Raw genomic sequence first — 21,655 nt, 5'->3', positions numbered from 1 at the left:
AGAAGAGTAGAGATGTGACGTCACGCCAGTATCTATTTTGAGCGTGCCGGGAAATCTTTTAGAATTCTTTTTGCACTTGAGTCGAACACTTGTCAGAACTAGTGGAAAGTGGAGCAGTCGCTGCTTTCACTTTCAAAGGACCTGGCTGGGATTGGATTAGCCAGCGGTTCCACTTTTCCTATTACTCCCCCTTTAGTGTTTGCGGAGCCCTCCAGTGTAGCTTATCTCTAGGGGTAGGGTACAGCGCCGTCTGCTCCAGACTTTGAGTCTAACAGAGGCTAAACTTTCGACATAATCCATTTTGGGTGCGAGGGTTGTAGGTTTGCAGTGTTGACATTTAGTATAATACGGGGTATTTCATAAGTCCACACCTCAAGGGTATAACACCACGTTCTATTGCTGATCCTGTAGTAAAACATATGTTTATCCTTGACATGTGAACGTATCCTGACCACATTTAAGGGGGTTTTCCTGGACTGTACTGATGACGTATCCTTCAGTATTCGATCAATAAACGACAACACCCAGGACCCCTGCCTATTAGCTATGTGAAGAGCTTGCGGCACTTTCGTCATACCAGTGACATCACGTCCATTGGTCACTGGGTCGTGTTGCAGCTCAGTTCTATTCAAATGAATACAATACCAGACGCAGCCACTATATAGTATATGGCGCCGTGCTTGGTAAGTTGTGAAGAGGCCACAGCAGTCATGATCTGTCCCAGAGAACCCCTTTAATACTCATTTAGCATTTTGGGTATAGGCCATGCGTGGGTACATTTGTATATAGAGATGAACATCAAAGATGTCAGCTCTGATTGAATGGGGTAAGGTTGTAGGGACAATCCACACTGAACAAAGGAATGTTAACAGCCAGTTATCCATTAAGTTAATACATCACCAGGAGGACTAAGAGAGGAACGCTACTATGGTGAGAAGAAAAGAGGCTTCTGAATTTTATAGGGCATAAAAGTAATGACTAGATAGACATGACGGGAAATGGAGAGACCTCCTCAAGGCTGCATTCACATCGTGCTTTGGACTGCAGTTTTCGGTAAACAGTTCTCTGTCCATGACCTCCCGGCTTTTTCTTTGTAATTCCTGAAAGGTAAAGGCTCCATCAGTAATCCAATCAGGTAATCTTCTTCCAAAACTGGCCATAGACTTCTAAGGGTAAGTTCACACGGAGTTATTTGGTCAGGATTTTGAGGCCGTATCCGCCTCAAAATCCTGACCAAAAAGACGGCTCCCATTGAAATGAATGGGAGCGGTTTGTTTTGGCTCCCAGAAAAAGAAGCGACATGCCCATTCTTCAGGCGGATTCGCCTCGCGACATCCGCCTGAAGATACTCCCTCCCGACTAGGCCCATTCAATGGGTCTAATCCGGGGCGGAGTGCGTGACTGAATGCCGGTGCACAGCACTGGCATCCAGTCACAACTACCTGTATTTTGGACCGCCTCAGGTTCCGGTCCAAAAAATCCCGTGTGAACTTACCCTTAGTGTTTCGCTGACAGTCATTTTTAATGAACATCCCATACACATGCAGACTCTGTTCAGCCGAGTATGCTGTTCTTCAGGTGGGGAAAGAAGAATAAGTCTCGGTCAGACACACTGATCTTCGTCTCTACCAACCATGCGGATTTGCCAAATTGTGCATTGCTGTGTGTTTTCTTCTAATGTAAGCGTGGCTTGTAGCAGAAGACTGGTCTTGTAGTAGCCACAGGATTGTTTAGTAAGCTTATATATAAAGGCTTCAGTATAGAAATCCTCATAGCCCACTTAGTAATTGAGTTTGTGATTGCCAGGCGCAGGTTCCACTACGTGTGAGTTATGTGGAGCATGCTTCGAGACCCGGAAGGGCCTGTCCAGCCACGCACGCTCCCACCTGCGGCACCTCGGGGTGCCAGAGTCGGAGAGCAGTGGGGCTCCCATTGACCTGCTGAACGAGCTGGCTAAACAGGGCAAGCTGCCGAAAGACGAGAGTTTGTTGGGGGCCAAGAAGGTGGCGAGTCCCCAACCTGGATCCCCCAAGGCCCAATGGGGGGAGGAGGACGGGCCTCTGAATCTGAGTGAGTGGTGTTGGGGGCCACTTTGGCCAGGAGGGGAAGGGTGGATGGTCAGGCTTTTTTCAGGGCTTTTGGGTGGGTTGATACAGGCGCCTCTTGTACTATACAGCCTATCTTGCCCCTTTCTTACTTCATTCCTTTCTTCTTTCCTTGTTTCCATCCTCTCTCGTGTTGCATGTCACCTCTCTGGCCTGTCTCTTCCCTGGCATTATTTCCTCACTCCTTCTATCCATAAACCCCGTTATATTTTTTTTGATCATGTATGTATACATATTTCATGCATCATCTTTCATTACTCACACATTTCCTCATTTCGTTTGTGTTGTCTGTTTTTGTTTTTTTTCCTACCCCCTCCTTCCCTCTTCCCGTCCCTATGTCATTCCTTCATTTCACAGCTGTAGAAGGTGAAACCGGCAGAGAAAATGACTGTCAGTTTTGTGGTGCTTGGTTTGAGACTCGAAAGGGCTTATCCAGCCATGCCCGTGCTCACTTGCGCCACTTGGGAGTGAACGACCCAGATGCTAAAGGCTCCCCCATTGCGGCTCTAAATTCGCTAGTGAAAAGCGAAGAATTCAAGAAGAAACTGTCCGGACTCGAGCCGAATGAAGACGATGATCTTACCAAAATATCCTTGGATGGAGCACCCAAAGAACCCGGCACAGATCAAAGCCCAACGAAGGTCCAAGAAGCCATCGTGCTCCCTAAGAAGGTCGAGGTAGCTGACAAAGAGAAAGCAGAGGCGTCCACCGACGTATCCAATAGCAGTCCCCACTCTGTGCCGGCAGAAAGCAACCTGAAATTATCTGACAGCACAGGTCCAATAGAGACTTCCGCACACTTCAAATGTCCCAGCGGGTCAGGGAACAGTACCCAGATCAAAATCGTTGAAGCCGGTGCCCCACATATTCTGCAATCTGATGTCGGTCCCCATACCAAGTTAATGGAAGTTGGCAGCTCTCATGCAAAGCCAGGTGCTGTGCGCCTTCACGGCAAGATGGAATCCTCCCACCAACCCAAGCACTCATTAATGGGGCTCCATCATCCCAGGCCATCTCCATCTCACACTCCACCTACCAAAAAACTGAAGATGTCTCCTTCACCCAACATGGAGTCTTACTGGTCCCCCAAAAATGTCTCAACTCCACTTAATTTATGTGAGTATAATATTGTCTGCCTAATACATGGAGGGAGTAGGAAAGGCTCCATCACTGGTTTCACGGGTTCTTAAAGGGGATTATTATCCACTATTGACATACGCCCTCCATCAGTGGCTTAGAAGCGAATGGATCACTGCTAAAGTGAAGCGTTCACCGATCTGATTGGAGGAGTGGGCCAGGCCAGTGCAAACATTACATCCCATGGATATGCCCTCACGTGAGCATATTGTCTGGGTAATCTTTAGCTTTGCACCGACTGGAGAGACTGTAGTGTAGGCCTCTACCATGCATAGCTGTAATGGGGTATCAGTAGGATTGTGTTGTCTCGGCTTCTCTTGAAGTTTGTACTTCATGTATCCTATAGCTAGATGTAGCAGACAAGGCTGTTGGTCATGATGGATATACTCCTGTGGCTAGCTTATGGGCTTCGTCCCATCTATGGCATACCTCTAGAATGGGCCTTCTGATCCCTGCACAGTTGCTCCCCTGTGCGTACGTCCATTATCAGCAGATGGCTTCCATGTGCAAGGAGCCCTAGCCCTTAAAGTGCTTATATTTTACCATAAAACACTTAGCCAGTTTTTACGTTTTGATCATTGGGAGTCTGGGTGCTAAACCCCACACCAATTTTGACAGACGTGATCACCAGAGTGCTGCCTCGGATTGTCTGATCAGTACTGTAGGGCCATAGTGCCAAGAGAGGTGCTGCAGCTCCTAATATCCGATGATTGATGGTGGGGAGGGGCTCTGGTTCAGCACTAGTGACCTAGACTAAGGATAGATTATCAGATATTGTAATCTCAAAGCCCCTTTAGGGAAAAGGTTACAGTAAGAGTTAAAAGTTTAGTCACTTCTTCTCATTTAGTATTTTTTTTCTTGTGTGTGCTTATGTTTTTGTATTGGAAATTCATATTGAAAACTACGAAGGAACTCTGCGGAAATTTAGTAAGCTTCTTGAGGTCATCACCTGGAATCGTTATACAAAAGCCTTTAAAGTGTTCCCAGAGGTGTTAAGGACTCGTTGACTGCTTTTCCTTCAGTCTTCTGCCCAACCCATTCCAAACCACCTCAGTTGGGTGATTATGGAGGCATCTGACTAAGCCCCTCATCACTTGTCTTCTTGGTCAGACAGACCTTACATAGCCTACAGGTGTGTTTAGGGGGTCATTGTCCTGTGAAAAGCAAATGAAGGTCCACTAAGCCCAAACCTGATGGGATGATATGTTGAAACATAAGGGTGTGTTCACAGTACAGTTAATAATGTCTGATGCTCTCCTCTGTAATAGGATGAGAGCAATGGACCACAAGTGACTGAAGCAGATAGAATTAAAGAGGACATTTTATGTCCTCCGAGATGGGAGGTATTGTATACTACTAGAAAGCAGTACTCTACCATAGCCTTGTATTGTCAGGGGACGCTCCTCATAGCCCAGCCATGACGCCAAGCTGTAAGGCCAACCTTTCTCACAGTCAGTGACAAAACGTATGGCGCCAATATTTTGGCGCCTTTTTTTGACCGAAACCTGAGGCGGAGGCCGCCGAAAGCCGGTGCAGTGCATCGGCATCCAGCTGCGCACTCCACTCCAGATTAAGGCCTAGTCTGGAGGAAGGTGTGTCCTCTGGCTGAATCGCGAGGTGACTCGGCCTGAAGAATGAGCACCTCGCTCCTTTTTTTCCAGGAGCCCGAAGAAATGGCTCCTGGAAAAAAAAATTTTTGGTCAGGATTTTAAAGCGGATACAAGCTCAAAATCCTGGTCAAAAAACTACGGGTGAACTTACCCTTGGAGGTCAGGGGATGGGGGGGGGCAGTTTGTGCCTGTCACTCTACTATTTAAGTTTCTCATCATTTGACAAATGTTCATAAGGGTAGTGTGACCGTTCCCCTAATTCTGTGGTTGCCATGCCGGTTAAGTTTGCCTTTCCTCGAGCAGTCCTTATTAGTCAGGTTCATCAAAGTGTTGTTTAGTTTTCATGACTTGAGAATACCTCCAAAGTTCTTGATATTTTCTGGATTGATCAATCTTCACGTCTTACAGTAATGGCGGTCTGTCTTTTCTCCTTTCTATAATGTGGATTATACTTAAATAGCACTATACTCTGTATAGAACTCTGTGTCAATCCTACGTCTATACAACACAACCGAAGGTCTAAAACCTGTTAGAAAGGAAATAAATTCCACAAATTGAAGACACACCGGTTAACGGCAAACCATTCCAGGTGACTACCTCACGAAGCTGACTGAGAGCATGCCAAGCGTGTGCAACATTGTCCGCAAAGCAATAGGGCTACTTAAAAGAATGTAAAATATAAAACATATTGTGCTTTGTTTTACACAATTTTCTTTACTGCTTAATTCCATATACGTTCCTTAAGACTCCATGCACGCAGCCGAGTGTGCATTCAATGTGGGGTCATATGTATTCCATGATGCATTGGGGCTTCCAATTCATTCTGTTCCGATGACACTGCAGGATAGGACCTGCTTTATAATAATCTGTGCCATTGGAACCGATTGGAAGCCCCCTTAGGTGTGGAAGCCTCATGGAGTACACTTGTTGTCCCTCTGCATTGGAGGCACACTCGGTCGTGTGCATGGGGTCTTATAGTTTCCATGCCTTTGATATGAATCTGCAATGCAGAAAATAAGAATAACCATGGAATGAAGTGATGTGACCTTTGACAGTACTGTATGTGTTAGATTATTCCCAATGTAGTTGCACTTGCACCCATCCCATATTGAAAGCAGTGACAGCACTTGGGCTTCAGTAAGTTACGTACTACATACCTGTACATACACACACACATATATATATATATATATATATATATATATATATATATACTTGTAGATATACATGTTTTGTAACCTCTACAATACTTTGTGTTCACTAGCAGCAGATGTGTTGCAGACGTTTCTGTGACTGTTCTATTAGTCTGACGCTTTCAGAAATCCCTGGACATGCTACAAAAACAAGTATGGAAACAGCCTTCAGTCGCAGAAATTTCTGCAATAAATCTGCCACGTGTGAATCAATCTATCGTGTTTGCAGTCTACCAGTGGCGTAGTAATCTGTAGATTTCACATCATGCCAGGAGAAAACGTAACTTCCAGGTGACATGTCTGGTCATACATAACTGTGGTCACAACTGGTAATGGGGGTTGGGGGAGATGTATTATCATGTAATTGCCAATGACTACTCTAGTACTGTATAATGTAAGCTGTGTGGAGATGTCTATATATATATATATATATATATATATATATATATATATATATATATATATATATATATATATATATATACTGGTCAGTAGCCAGCATTACATACATGTTGTCCCCAATATCTGGACTCTTATGTCAAAGTGGCCAGGTCACCGTATATTTGCATTATGATTGTTAATCTTTGCACTTTTCCCCTTCTGCTGCATGGTTGTTGCTTTCAGAGCTTTTGCGATGTATATTATGCATGGGAGCTTTATGATCTGTGGCGCTATACATGTAACGTGCTGCCTACACTAACCGTTTTATTTCCGCAAATAATAGTGGTGCTGTTCCTGATACCCCCAGTATGCTTTAATTCCTCCTTACCCATCTGTGAATGTTCTGTACTATTCCGTACCAAGACCTCAAAAGTTTTGAGGAACCTACAAAGGTCAAAGAATAAAAACCCTATTAATTGCTGTGGCCTCTTCAGTACTTACAAAGCAACAGCGCTGCTTATCGTATAGTGGCTGTACTTGGTATTGCAACTCTGTCCCATTTATTTGAATGGGACAGGGTTGCAACTTGATCATGTAAGGTTACTAGGCAGAGAAGGGGAAGTGGAGTTCAGTGTCAGAGACCCAAAGGACTCCTTTAACTTTCAGTAAAAATTTGACAGGTTAGAAATGTTTATCAGTCTAGGTGTGGGTGCTGAGACCCGCAGATTTGTAAAATGAAGGGGGTAGAAGCTCTCGTTTTGACCGCTGCTTCCAGTTGGTGCTGTTCTGTTCTCTTAGGCTGAGTTCACACAGAGTTTTTTGGTCAGGATTTTGAGGCGGCCTCAAAATCTTGACCAAAAAAAACGCCTCCCGTTGAAATCAATGGGTTCTTTTTTCCGCGAGCAGTGCTCCTGTAAAAAAGAAGCGGCATGCTCTTTTTTCTGGCGGATGCTGCGGCCTGACGTCTGTCTGAAGACACTCCCTCCCGACTAGGCCCATTCATTTGGGCCTAATCCGGAGCAGAGTGCGCGACTGGATACCACTGCACTGCACCGGTATCCAGTCGCGGCTACCCATTTTTTGGTCTGGAATCTGAGGCGGCCTCCGCATCAAATTCCAGGCAAAAATACCCAGTGTGAACCCGGCCTTAGATGTACATACTTGATGAAAAGTCTATATACTGATCACATCCTAAGGGGTGCAGCACTCAACCGAATGTTTCATTCCCTTCATTTTAGCAATTCGTGGTGGTCTCTGCAGGCCAGACCACCATTGAGCAAACTATTGACCTGCCAAGTTTATCTTTCGTTACACGTTAAGATTCTTATAATAGTGGACCTTTGCATCCATTGAACTCTGCCATGAACTACCATAAAGCAACCAAAAATGCATCAGGTAGTCAAATGACACATTGTGACCCCAAGTGTGCTGCGACCTCAAGTCGTAAAAATGTTGAGCAGTGTTCGACTTACAATCGCAGCACTTTCAGGGTCGCAATGTTACTCCATTCACTAACATGAGTGAAGGAGTTGACCCCTAAATGCCAAAATTAGAGCCACTAGGCATAGCACTCTCTCTGATGGACTTGGTTGAGCCATATATTACATGATCACACATTTAGTTATATGGGTGCCTTGTTATTCTGCGTCTCCTGTGAAGAATTTTTGTGCGGAAGGACAAGACTTCACTAGTGACAGCAGCTGTCAGGGTTTCCTGTGGTGATTGAGGACTGGAAAATTGGCAGCTTCGGCCCGTATTCATCCTTTGACCTCTTGACTGATTCCACCAAGTTTTTAGGGACTTGCTTTATAAGACTACTGTTCAAGACTAACCAGTACAAGTAGCTGGCCCTTCTGAGAACTGAGGTTGTCTTGTTTTGTCTTTACATTTCCCCCATGTTTGGTTTTTGCACTCTGCATTGTCTTGCATGGCTCGGGCGAGCACCCTGGCTTTATCTTTGCCTCGCTTTCTCTGCTTGCAGTTTGCTTTTTTTGATGCTTAGCTTTACTGACGCCAGAAGAAAGACTTAACGCTTTGCTTCGCTACCAAGCATTGAATCTTTATACTTGTAATGATTCATGGTGGTCTTCAGTCTTTAGCCTGCGGGTAATGTGGGCACTTCCTGCTCCCATTCAGTTGTATAGCCCCCCGACTAATAGAAATGTGTACACTATTGTTAAAGGCCACGATGATGATTTATTAGTTTAGGGTAAGCCACATGAGTAATGTGGAAATCCTATGACTGCTGCCCCATGCCACCCTCTTGTTTTTCAAGGCAACCATTTATTTGTCATCCCCTCCTTCCTCAGCCCCAAGTTCGGAAGAAGTCCGCTGCGAGTTCTGCGGCGAGTTCTTTGAGAACCGAAAGGGCCTCTCGAGCCACGCACGCTCCCACCTGCGCCAGATGGGCGTCACAGAGTGGCATGTCAACGGCTCACCCATCGACACCCTGAGGGAGATCTTGGCCACCGGGAACTGCCCCAGATCGGCCAACAGAATTGGAGGCCCCAACCCGGACAAGCTCCTCTCACATCATCCTCCCTCTTCCCCCTCTGGATCCCACCATTTCAGTGGGTTATCTCCAACAATGCAACGCAAGCCTCAGCTTCCCACCTTCACGGCCAGCGAGTGGCCCGCCGATCTGTCGCCTCTGAACTTGTGTAAGTGGGCCGGTGATCCGCAAGCTCTACATGTACATTGCTCGTCATCTTCATCGCTTCCCATCTTGTCTGTTGCATTCATCTTTTAGTCCAAGACCCCCCCTACCTCTTTACAAGTACCGCTTACTTTGGGGCAGGCTCATGACTTGGTGTAGTGGCACAAGGGCTAGAGAGTGGATAAATGTGGTTGTCGTAGGTCGGCCATTTTGCTTGTTTATGGCTTTCTTTTGCGTTTTTACTGAAGGTTCTGAGACTAGTACACTATTTTACTTAGTTTGTGCAGGTTTATATACGCCATAGTGGAACTAGCTTATTTTTATAGTCTTTTAGGGTATTGTGGAATGGTCCGTTTTGGTTACGTCTTTGACTCCATCAGTCCAGGGTGATATGGGGGAAAGTGAAGCAGAAGGGGGGGGGCGGCTTCAGGGCATCCCACCAAAACATTGCTAGCTAATTCAGGGATACAAAAATTTCAGCTTATTTAGTCAAAAAGTTGGGTGAGTTGCAGATATTGGTTTTGCACTTCGATGTGACTTGTCCCGTTCCCCTTTAGTACATGGTTAAGGCGACAGAGGTCTGTGTCTCCATTTTAGCAATTGTAATCCCGACTTGACCTTTTTATTTCACATTTTTGTATCCTCTTAGTGTCGGATACCTTCTTCAGGTGCATGTGTGTGTGTTTTGAGCTCTATTTGAGAGTGACTATCTGGCCGCTTCGTGTGAATCCCAGATCTATTCCGCATTTGCTCTCTGTATTTTTTTTTTCCCCCTTTTCAATGTTATCCTTCTCATTTTGCTTTTTTCATTATTTACCCGTTTTTCAAGCTCGTGTTTCGATGTCCTTGCTAAATTTTTCATCTTTCCCTCTCTCCAGCCTCTCGAGCAGATCCCACCCGTGACATCCGCTGTGAGTTTTGCAATGAATTTTTTGAGAACCGCAAGGGACTGTCTAGTCACGCCCGCTCGCATTTACGCCAAATGGGCGTTACTGAATGGCACGTGAACGGCTCGCCTATCGACACTTTGCGGGAAATTATACGCAAAAGGAGACCAATATCACAACAGCAACTTTCTGCCATTAAAAAGGAACCACAAGGAGATGATGAACCGCCCAGTCCATCACAGAGACTGTCTCCCCTGGGGATCGGCTCCCAAGGAATGGCTCGAGATCTGTCCGTTTCTCCTCATGGACGTCCCCATAACAACTTCCTGTCTCCGATGCCAGCTAAGAGGCCATTGTCCCACGGACCAAGACAGCCTGATCCAAGGGGCTATGTGACTATAGAGCCAAAGACTTGCCATCAGCCTAAGTCTTATATGCAGGGAGACCATGGGCCAAAAACCTTCATTCAGGAAGACGGTAGGCCCAAGACCTTTATTCAAAGTGACGGTAGACCTAAAACGTTTTTGCAGAGTGCAGATGGCAGGCCAAAGACTTTCATTCATGAAGGGAGACCAAAGGGCTTCTTGACTGGAGAACCCAGACCCAAGGCATTTATTCACGGGGATCACAAGCCCAAGGCGTTTTTGCATGGTGAAGGTAGACTCAAGCCATATCTTCCTGGGGATGGAAAACCCAAACACTTTATGCATGGTGACCACAAGCCCAAGGTGTATTCACCCGATGGTAAGCCAAAGGCTTACATCCAGACGGAGCTTCCTTTCAAGGTGAAGACGAAGGCATCTCCAGAGAAAACTGTGACGTCACGTAAGTAGACCTCTTATAAAATCGGTCGTTTTCCATAACGTGCCTTGTTCTTTTCTCTCATCTGTTACTTTAATTTCCCCTCCCAACACCCCTTGCAGTGGAGGCATGCTGTGAACTCTGCGGACTCTTCTTTGAAAACCGAAAGGCGCTTGCCAGCCATGCCAGGGCTCACCTTCGTCAATTTGGAGTCACTGAATGGTGCGTCAATGGATCTCCAATAGAAACACTACGCGAGTGGATGAAGCAGCGGCCCCAAAAAGCTGGCGCTTATCTCAGCTATATTCAAGGAGGGCGTCCCTACACTAAAAAGTTTAAGCGCGCTTTACAGTCACCAAAGCCCGGGGTAACCGAGAGGGAGAGTCCAGCGGTGATCCCAGGGAAAGTAGCCGAAGCAGAACGTGGGAGCGTGGCAGCGCATGCGCCAGCAGCCGAAAAGCCATCTGAAGTACATGTGCACAGTAAGTGGAGAAAGGATAGGCACACTTTTTAATAAAAAAAAAACTTTATCATCATACTTTTTCCATTTACAAATTCTATACCCACCTATATGCCTCCATAGTTACAGATGACAAACAATGTAGTCTGCTCTAATATGTATTCCTACTCCAACAGAAACGGAGAAGCGTCATCCTAAGCCTGCCGAGGTTCCAGCTACACGGGATGAGACGGTCTCCGACAACCCTTCCAAAGCTGAGGAGCCACGACCACCTGTAAGGGCTCGTCCTGTCCCTTCTTTGGTGCCAAGACCCCCACAGACATCCTTGGTCAAGTTTGTGGGAAACATTTATACGTTAAAGTGCAGGTGAGGAGTCTATATGGTATCATTACATAAGCATGTTCACAAAGCATCCTTAGATATAGATGATGTGTGGCATCTGTAGTGTTTTCTATCCCTTAGCTCATCTTTGGAGATGTACTAAGCCAATTGCACCAGATAACTGGCATACATGCTGTGCACAACAAATCCCGTGACTGTAGCGTTACAGGAAGGGATATGGTGTAAGGTGCTACAATATACACCAAAGATTTGGGAAAAGGGTTCCAAGCAATAGTTGGTGTCAATTTAAACAAAATATTACCATTAACAATGAGCCACTGTAATACATTTTGGGCATCTTCATACAGTCTGATATGACTCTCTGCTGTCTAAATATTAAATGGGACCAATAAATTTGCCCCCTTCTCCTCCATGCTTGTTGAACGAGTGCCATTTTCCTGCTATGCTGACTTTCCATTGACTATAAAATGCCCGGGAGGCTCTGCAGGAGCGGGGACTGACAGACTTCCCAGACAATGGCAGGCATGGCTTATTATAGTCCCTGCCTCCCCGATTGCTTTATACACAGAGCTCAGTGAGTGCTATATATACAGCTACAGAAGCTGCCATGATGTGGCTTTCTGCTTAATGTTCACGTGATTTTGCAGGTGCTGGGAACTGCATGAGCTGCTGGGTCTTAGAGGACCCATATTAAAGGGGTATTCCCAACTCGTCCACTCACCAACTTGCAGGCTGTAAGCTCTGTTCACTTCCTGGTTTTCTCGGTAAATTGTTGGGCGGGGTTTCACTTGCTGTCTCACAGTCAAAGCCAGCTCTGCTAGCTCTCTTCATAGCAGTACATACTTGCAGTCAGTAATGAGGGATGTTTGTAAATAAATTAGCACAGTATCACTGGAAGATGCACAATATGAATCTGATGTAGCAGAGCTGGAGTTGATAGGTGATGAGAATCCCAAACATACATGCTACACGACCAAGAGTCAGGTTGCAATATACTCCCTTTTAGGTCTGTGTTTACATACAGAGGTAACTGACTCACTGTCTCAGCCCTTATCAGCAAAATTCAATTAGCCGACTGATAACTTGAAGAGCCGGAGATAAACAGCTCAGAAATACAAGTTGCCCCGAGCACTCAGCTCCCCCTCCCTCCTGAGAGCAAGGAGCTATGTCATTTGTCCTGGGCAGAGAGATAAAGAGCTCAGAAATACAAGTTCTCCGAGCACTCAGCTCCCCTCTCTCCTGAGAGAAAGGAGCTAAGTCACTTGTTCTAGGTGGAGAGATAAAGTGCTCAGAAATACAAGCTGTTCCGAGCACTCAGCTCCCCCCTCCCTCCTGAGAGCAGGGAGCTACGTCACTTGTTCTGGGCGGAGAGATAAGATCATCCCCAGGTCCATGGTTATGGAAACGCAGTGTAAACAATGAAGTGAATAATCTCATATAGCGGCCAAACAAAGCAGATTTGCTTAAGAAATATATTTAGGAAAAGTCTTAAATCCATATAAGCTAGCAGTATAGATAGGATCCTTGAGATGGGACAACCCCTTTTAATCTGTAATGTATACCCAGAGGTTGCATTCCTTCTATAACTGGGGCTAATGTATCATCCCCAGGTATAGAAGAGATCTGAATGCAGGAACTTCACGATTTGGAAACCCAGCCATGATGTCCTTATTGTGACCGGGTTATCTTCTCATACATATAACATCTCTGCCTGTCCACAATAAGGAAATCATGGTTGGTCCCCCGACCAAAGTTCTTACATTCATGGATTTTTGGCAACCGATTTGGGACATCTTTAAAACGCAGCAAAATTAATTTACAAAAAAAAAAAAAATGTTGAACTTGTAATTTTCTGTAAATTTTTATATATATTATCATTATCATCTTCCTGGGAATACCCCTTTTAGGCTGAGGGTCCCATGTTGCATAAACGCAGCACTTTTTGTTGCAGATTTTGCTGTTTTTTTTTTTTGATCCAAAGTCAGGAGTGGATATAACAGGAGGGAAATGTCTAAGAGCTTACTTTTATATTTCCCATTCCTTGGCCTTGTCTTAAAAAAACCGCAACAAAATCTGCAACAAGAAAAAATATGTTTCTGCAACGCGGGGCCTCTGCCTTAAGATCATTGTGTAATGAGCAGGACCGGTCAGTGGGTGCTTATCTATAAATGTAAACGTTTTTTTTTTTTCTTATCCCCCCCCCCTCTCTCTGTCCATCCAGATTCTGCGATATCCAGTTCCAAGGTCCCCTTTCCATCCAGGAGCAGTGGGTCCGTCACCTCCAGCATCACATACTGGAAATGAACTTCTCTAAATCCTCCAGCCCACCACATGCTCTTACATCACAAGAGCAGCAACCTGAGCCCGCCAAAGCTCAGTAACATCCAGCGTCTGCATTGTATGGACCACAAGGAAACACATGAACTCCTTATACTGTACATGTCCACTGGGCAATGTGGGACATGCAGTTTGTATCAAAACGCTGGATGGCGGCTGACCTAAAATTGTAGGACCCGATGGACTTTTTAGACATGGACAAGAATGGTCTGGGCTTGGTTAAAGGTATAAAGGCATCCTTTAGGGGTGCAGAAGCTGGTATTACAGTATGTTGGGGGAGGGCCGGAGAAGTGACGGTCAGTGGAAGGATTTGTTAGATGGTAAGGCCTAGTAGACTAGTCATGAAATTCTTACTACTTGGCCTGGGGCAATGGATGTTGTGTATTCAATACAAGGTGGAAGAATAAAGCTGTGACCTCTTCTATCTGATAGGTGGGTGTCTCACTGTCCCAAGGAGCGCTTCTTACCATGCCGCCCGCTAGCACGTCACCTTCTGTATTTGGAGCAATTCTCCATTTTATCTCCTGACATTGACTACATGGTAGTTGTATCTCTTGGCTAGTTTCGGGGTGCAGAACAGCCGGGGCTTTCAGACCCACTAATAACTTGGCTTCTTATACAGTTCGTCCATGATATAGATGGAGCCCTGAGTTTGTGATCGCCCCAACCCTGGACAGAGCTTTATTTATTCAGTACAGGGTTCTCTCTACAACCAACTCCATTGAATTCTGGTTTGCTTTCCTGGCCATGCAGTCAGCATTATGTGCCCACTGAGACGGTATGTACCCTTTTGTAAGCATTAGATTATTGCTCCAATATGTCCGATATGAGACAACTGTATCGTACCAACTTGTGTATACAGCTCCTATGCAGCCCTGTGTGTAGCCTGGACACTAATCCCCCTCTATGGTAATATGGGTTGACACAGCCATATTCAGGCCTGAAACACTGGGGGAAACCTCAAGGCTGGTGTACTGTACACTGGTGAGCATGTGCTTAATTCTTGTGCCTTGCCTCTGACCATGTGCCTTGGCTGGTATAGAGTCAGATGGCTCAGATTTGTCATAAATGAGACATGGCCATTGAGTCCATCCATGCCCTGTCCACATCAAGAAATGTTGAGACTGATGCAAAAAATACCACTTTAGTTCCAACCAGAGGTTTAATCCACCCTCCCTGTCCTTTGTATTGGCTTTACCAGACTGAAATGACCAAATACTGCCAATACTCAGACTGTGCTTATGGCCAGAACGCAGCCTTAGGGTGCCTTCACACGGCGTAGCACGCAGCTCCTTTAGACACGTATACACGTGTCCGAGCGCGGCGCTTCAAAACAAAGTCCATTGATTTCAATGGGTGCCGATATATGCGCGCTACCCATTGAAATCAATAGGTAAAAAAGCCTCCTATTTCAATGGGTAGCACGTATATCGGCACCCATTGAAATCAATGGGCTCTGTTTTGAAGCACCGCGCTCGGATACGTGTCTAAAGGAGCGGCACACGCCGTGTGAAGCCACCCTTACACATGGCGAGTCTGGTGGGACCATTTAATATGTATGGGGCATGCTGTGATGGCAGGATAAATGAGGATGGGGCCTATTTACTGTCAACATGCCCATTCCTTTTGGTCTGAACGAAGATAAGCTACCACCAGAGGCAGCAGGGCTATGGAGTGGACTGACTCCAGTGCTTCTGTTTTTCCACATCTCGACTGACTCTGACATGGCTGAAAGCCATGGTCGGTCAGAAGCAGTAAAAAAATCCTCAAATTCTGAGATTAAATTCCTATGTAAATAAATATATAACAAACTACGCATTGAATTATATAATAGAACTAAAAATGTTTTGGAGTCTCTTTGTTGTGTAATCAGACAACACCGCTTGCAGTCTATAACCATGGAGGCCGGTCTGCATAGGAGCTGTGTACACAATCCTGGAGATTTGTAATCTAATAGGAATATTTCTGTTGGATATATTCCGCAGCACTTTACAGGTTTTAGCACTCGGTGTCTCATGTAGGGTTCACATTGTAAATTTTATATTGGAGCAATAAAAAAAAAAGTCGTCAAAATGCACGTATCCCTTACGTGGTAACGTCAGCTCTGCTGGGGCAGCTGTAGACCGAACCTTGTAGAGCGACATCCTGTGCCTTATAGCTGATGAGTACGGCCAGTTATCTATCACTAGGCCATAGCATCCCCACCATCGTAGACACTACGCCGCCATGTCGCTGGCAGATTGCAGCCACTTCCATAGACCAGTCACATACAACCTCGGCAGTCAGTTCCAATTCTTATATTCCGTGGGTTTACTTGAGGAACAGTATAAAATTAGACAGTTCTTCTGGTTTTTTTCCGTTTCTTTGCAGCAGAACCCCCCACAAGACTACGGTCTACTCCACCGCCTTGTCTGTCATGGTTTACTGACCGATAAAGTGCAGAATAGGGGCTGAAAGGAGATCTCTGGTCACTCCCGGTTTCTGGCCTGATCTGATGTTGTGCATGGAGAGACTCTAGTACACACTGGCCAATACTGCCAGGGACATACCGAAACTTCGGCTGCACCCAGGAGGAGTAATTTGCCAATACGTTGAAACCAATAATATAAGCTTTTTATTTTATATTGCACCGCTGTATACAGAGGTGTAATATGGTGTCAGAGCAAGCATATGACACGTAGAGTATTGATCATGTTCCGCCTGTATTCTCTGGGTATTGTAGAATCGCCTCAGTGTTCCCTGACGTCTCTTCATGCAGTGTCAGGTTGGAATGCTTAAAGGGAATGTATAACAGCATTTAGTAATATACTTTACAGCCTCATAGGCAGTATTAGTATGGAGCAGATTGATTGAGGTCTATGGGGAGAGTGTTCATTAGGTTTGTTCTATGCAGGAAGGGAGAGTAGAAAAGCCATGACGTCATCTATTGTCAGTAGTGCCGTAGTGGATGTAATGATGGCTCTGTGCTGGTAGCCATAGAGGTGTTCTCTTCTATTGTAATCCCATCTGTGATGTAAATGAAGTGACTACTGGAAAGAAAACCTGTACAGAATAGGCAAGTGTCAGTCCATTGTTAGGCTTGGTGGTCAGAGAGAAAATTACAGGATTATTTTCCATTTTAGATGCTGATATGTAAATAAAAAAAAAAATTATGTAAAACCTTGGTTAAGGTCACTTTCTGGTGACATTCCCTTTAAGCCAAGACCCTTAATGATCAGAAGTGATTGGTAGGGAGTAGAGATGAGTGAGTAGCATTCAATTGAATACCTCGCTCCCATAGGAATGCGTGTAAGCAGTCGAACACCAAGGGGTTAAGCACAGTGAATATTCACTGTACTTAACCCCTTAGTGTTCAGCCGCTTACACGCACTCCTATGGGAGCGAGGTATTTGACAAATACTATTCGCTCAACACTAGTAGGGAGTAGCTGTCTGACAATGTCTGAAGACTAGTTGTTGGCTAGTGTCGCTATTGTAAGCAGACTGACGGATGCTTTTGTCACCGTGCCACTTCTCAAGTCTTCCTCCCCTTTAAAACTTAAAGGGCTTGTCCAGGATTAAGGTTTTTATGGCCGGTCCTTAAGAGAGACCATGAATACCTGATTGGTAAGGGATAGAGTTGAAGGAGTACTGTTCGGATCAGCCGATCCGAACAGCACGCACGCATTGAAATCAATGCACGCGGCGGATTAAGCGGCCGGCTGCCGTCAAACCGGAAGCACCAGGTGCTTCCATTCATTTCAATGCGTGCGTGCTGTTCGGATCGGCTGATCCGAACAGTACTCGCTCAACTCTAGTAAGGGATGATAGCCAGGCCCCCATAACGATCAGCTGCCAGTTCTATACAATGTACAGTGCTCCACCCTCTGTATAGCTTGACATCCGGGTGCTGTGATGGGCCTGGCCGCTATACAGGGAACCAAGGTTTTGGCTTCAGCCCTGTATTTTGTATAGGATGGTCTCCATGCAGCTGATCTGTATGGTTGCCGGCTGTCTACCCCCTCCAAACGGGTATCTATGGCCTATCCTAAGGATCAGCGTAAAAATCTAAACCCTGGACCACCCTTTTGATGTAATAATTAAAGGCATTTCCCGAGTTTGCAGCGTATTAGCGACAGGACAGGTGATAAGCATCTGATCGGTGGAGATCTGACCATGAAAATAAAGTTTCTGTCCACTAGTTCAATATTATAGTGGTCGAGCATGTGCATTGCTGTTCCAAAGTCTATGGGACCACCAAAGAGTAAAGTACGGTGCTGTATCTCCGTCAGTCCCATAGAGTATGGATCAGCAGCGTGCAAGCTCAACCTTCACCAGACCCCCATTCTTGTGAGTGTTGGGGGGGCCCAGACACCTCAGCTATCTTATAGATGTGAGCGTCTTGTGGTGCAGATGATAGATGGCGTCCACTGGAGAAGGGGGGCAGTGCTGTTACTTGCCGACATTAGGGCCGGTGTCCTATAGAATACGGGGACAGTCATAGGGTTGTCGGGCAAGGAGCCTATATGTATATAATATATACGTTGTAATATTGTGGTTGTATATCTTGTCACTACCCCTCCCCCCCCTTATTTGGGGCACCACATCTTGATTTACTAATGTATTTTACAGGATCGACATCCGAAATCCGTTGACCTTTTTTTATATCCAAGGACAAATATAAACCCCCCTCCCACCTGAATGTATTCACAGCTTTCACAAAACTAATTTTTTTTTTGTACACGTACCCCAATATATAGTTGGGGTGTTCTCTAATTCTCCTCCCCTTGAATGTGGAGGGCTCTTATTTATTGGGGCTATATCACAATGACATACTTCCACCTCACCGGCCTCCTTTATGTTGGGGTAGATGTCACGTAGCTCCTCAGTTTTATCATATGTCTTCCACTGTTCCTATGTTAGTTATCACTGGAAGTTACGGAACATTTCCTGCTCATGAGGGACGTCCTATTGACCGCTATTGTGTATAGTATCTTATAGCAGGGAGCCAAGTGCACCCACCTTATCATGTAGCTACTATATAGGACTCCAAATAGGATTTGTTCTCCTTTCCACCCCATAAAATGGGGCATTTCATACATTTTATATGATTATTTTTTTTCCTCTTCCCCATTGAGCTGAAGACTATGATGTGAAACCAATAATGGCCTCCCATCCCTGTACTGTATGACATTCTTCCTATGGTAACCTGTTGTTTCATTTCCACATTCAGTTCACTTTGATTTACTATGTTAATGTGTAGAATTTCAAGTAAAGCATTCAGTTTTTACCCTCCATGATGTCTGATTATTTCCGGCTACCTATGTGATATGCACCACATCATACATAACCACTACAGCGAAATCTGCAGCGTAGGACCTCAGCCTAAAGAGATTATTGGGAACTTTATAACTGATGAAGATCCATGGGGGTCTGACCAGAGACCCCAGCAGATCAGCACCATTCTGTTTCACAGGTCATGTGATGTCACGTTAATCGGTCACATGCCTGATCGCAGCTCAGTCCCATTCAAGTCAATAGTCTGAGCCATGATACCAAGCACAGCCGCTAAACAAATCTATGGCACAGTGCATGGTAAGTACTGATGAGGCTGTAGCCAGGGGCAGAGGTGTTGCACCCCTGCCGATCTTTAATAAGGATAGGACCTCAGTTATTTTAAAGGGGTTATGTAGTGAAATAAAAGGATTCTCTGCACTGGATAAGCCTACTTACTGTGTACAATATATATATATATATATATATATATATATATACTGTGCCCTTTCGTTCCCATTCTTAGGTTTGCAGAGCACAGCGGGGCATGTCATGTTACCTACCCCACTCTATGTACAAGCAGCAGTAGAGAGAAGTCTGTCAAGGGGCTGAGAGTTGGTACAGGGGAACAAGACTTCTGCCCCCATGCTCTGCAAACCTAAAAATGGAGACAATTGGGTATGGCATATATACTTGTAAGTAGGCTTTATCCAGTTTAGTGCATGTACTGATAAACTCCCCCTACACCCCCATTACTTTCCCTGCCACATTGTTTTTTTCATAAACTGTAGAGTTGGGTCGCTCCACATGAACAAATACTCTGTATAATCCAGACCATACACTGTACGGACTGTATTTTGTGTGCTGAGTTTGGTCCAGAAACCAGGACTTAGTGAGTTCTGATACTAGGAGTCCATGCACATGTAATGTTACATACTATATAAGACCGTAAATCTACAGGGAACCCGACTCTGAGCTTTGAACTTTGCTACAATGCAAGTACTCTCAGTCTCTGGACAAGACTGAGTCTGAAATACAAACAATTTACGGTCCAGATTTTACAGACCATGTTCCCCTGTATGCAATAGGCCTAAGAGTATACAGTGTTGGCCAAAAGTATTGGCACCCCTGCAATTCTGTCAGATAATACTCATTTTCTTCCAAAAAATGACTGCAATCACAAACTCTTTGGTATTATCTTCATTTAATTTGTCTTCAATGGAAAACCACATAAAGAACTGTCAAAAAGCCAAATTGGATATAATTCCACAGCAAACATAAAAAAGGGGGTGGACAAAAGTATTGGCACTGTTTGAAAAATCATGTGATGCTTCTCCAATTTGTGTAATTAACAGCACCTGTTACCTGAGGCACCTAACAGGTGGTGGCAATAAGAGACTTGTAAAGTGGCAGCAATGAGTCCAGCCCTGAATCCCATAGAACACCTGTGGGGGAGGGGGAGAGATCTCTTGATGGCAGTTTGGAGAAGGCCCCCTTCACATCTCAGGGGGGACCTGGAGCAGTTTGCCAAAGAAGAATGGTCTAAAATTCCAGCAGAGCCTTGTAAGAAACTCATTGCTGGTTAGCGGAAGCAGTTGTGCGCAGTTATTGTGTCTAAAGGTTGTGCTACCAAGTATTAGGCTGAGGGGGCCAATACTTCTGTCCGGCCCATTTTTGGCCTTTTGTGTAAAATGATCAATGATTTTACTTTTTTTTTTTCATTCTCTTTTGTGTTTTTTCATTGCAAGCAAAATAAATGAAGATATTACCAAAGAGTTTGTGCTTGTAATCATTTTCTGGAAGAACACGAGTATTATCTGACAGAATTACAGGCCAATACTTTTGGCCAACACTGTATATGTATTTCTAGGGATTTTGACACTTTTTTTTTTTTTAAACTCGTTTTATTGAAGATTACATAACAAAGCAAGTAATACAATCAAAACAAAAGAAAAACACAGGTACAGTATAAGCACAAGAAACATACAGTTAACCAGAAACAAGCCACAGCACTGGTCCATCCCGACCCCAACCCAACCACCCCGACCACAACACAGTTCTGAACACAATATCACATGACACAACAACAAAGTTACAACAGTCACATATATTCCCCACACGAGGAGTCACAAACCTATCTGGCAGTAGCTCCTATTTATGGAGCAAAGGTGTCTAGGGCCAAACGCATCATGGGAGCAGAGTATTGGGTCACGGGAGAATCACACCACGCACCCCATACCGTAGTAAATTTCTGGGGACAACCCCTCCCTTTATATATAATCTGATTAAATGGGAGAACCGAGTTAACCATTTTCCGCCATTGGGAGACAGATGGGGATCTAGGGGCCATCCACCGCAAGGCGATGGCTTTCCTAGCATAAAACAAGCACTCTCTAAGAAAAATTCGAGTATGATGCTGCCACAACTCCTCCTCCAAAACGCCAAACAGGCAGACTTCGGGAGAAAACGGGACTGGGCGGCCCAGGACATCTGC

General features: G+C 45.1%; 1 protein-coding gene across 6 annotated transcripts in view; it reads left to right on the top strand.

The window, feature by feature from the left end:
• Positions 1–19,178, top strand: part of WIZ (WIZ zinc finger) — a 53,773-nt gene extending 34,595 nt beyond the window's left edge. For 3 of the 6 annotated variants that reach the window (XM_075272813.1, XM_075272814.1, XM_075272812.1), the window contains 7 exons: positions 1,807–2,070; positions 2,463–3,221; positions 8,736–9,086; positions 9,961–10,794; positions 10,893–11,252; positions 11,407–11,596; positions 13,794–19,178. In XM_075272813.1, the coding sequence (XP_075128914.1) occupies positions 1,807–2,070; positions 2,463–3,221; positions 8,736–9,086; positions 9,961–10,794; positions 10,893–11,252; positions 11,407–11,596; positions 13,794–13,953 (2,918 nt within the window). In that variant the 3' untranslated portion in view covers positions 13,954–19,178. The remainder of the gene's footprint in view (positions 1–1,806; positions 2,071–2,462; positions 3,222–8,735; positions 9,087–9,960; positions 10,795–10,892; positions 11,253–11,406; positions 11,597–13,793) is intronic. The other 3 variants (XM_075272815.1, XM_075272816.1, XM_075272817.1) reach the window with 3 other exon arrangements.
• The last annotated feature ends 2,477 nt before the right edge of the window (positions 19,179–21,655 follow it).

Source organism: Leptodactylus fuscus, chromosome 5 (genome assembly GCF_031893055.1).
Source record: "Leptodactylus fuscus isolate aLepFus1 chromosome 5, aLepFus1.hap2, whole genome shotgun sequence".
In the NCBI taxonomy this organism is placed as follows: Eukaryota; Metazoa; Chordata; class Amphibia; order Anura; family Leptodactylidae; genus Leptodactylus; species Leptodactylus fuscus.
This window is presented reverse-complemented; position numbering and strand designations above follow the sequence as displayed.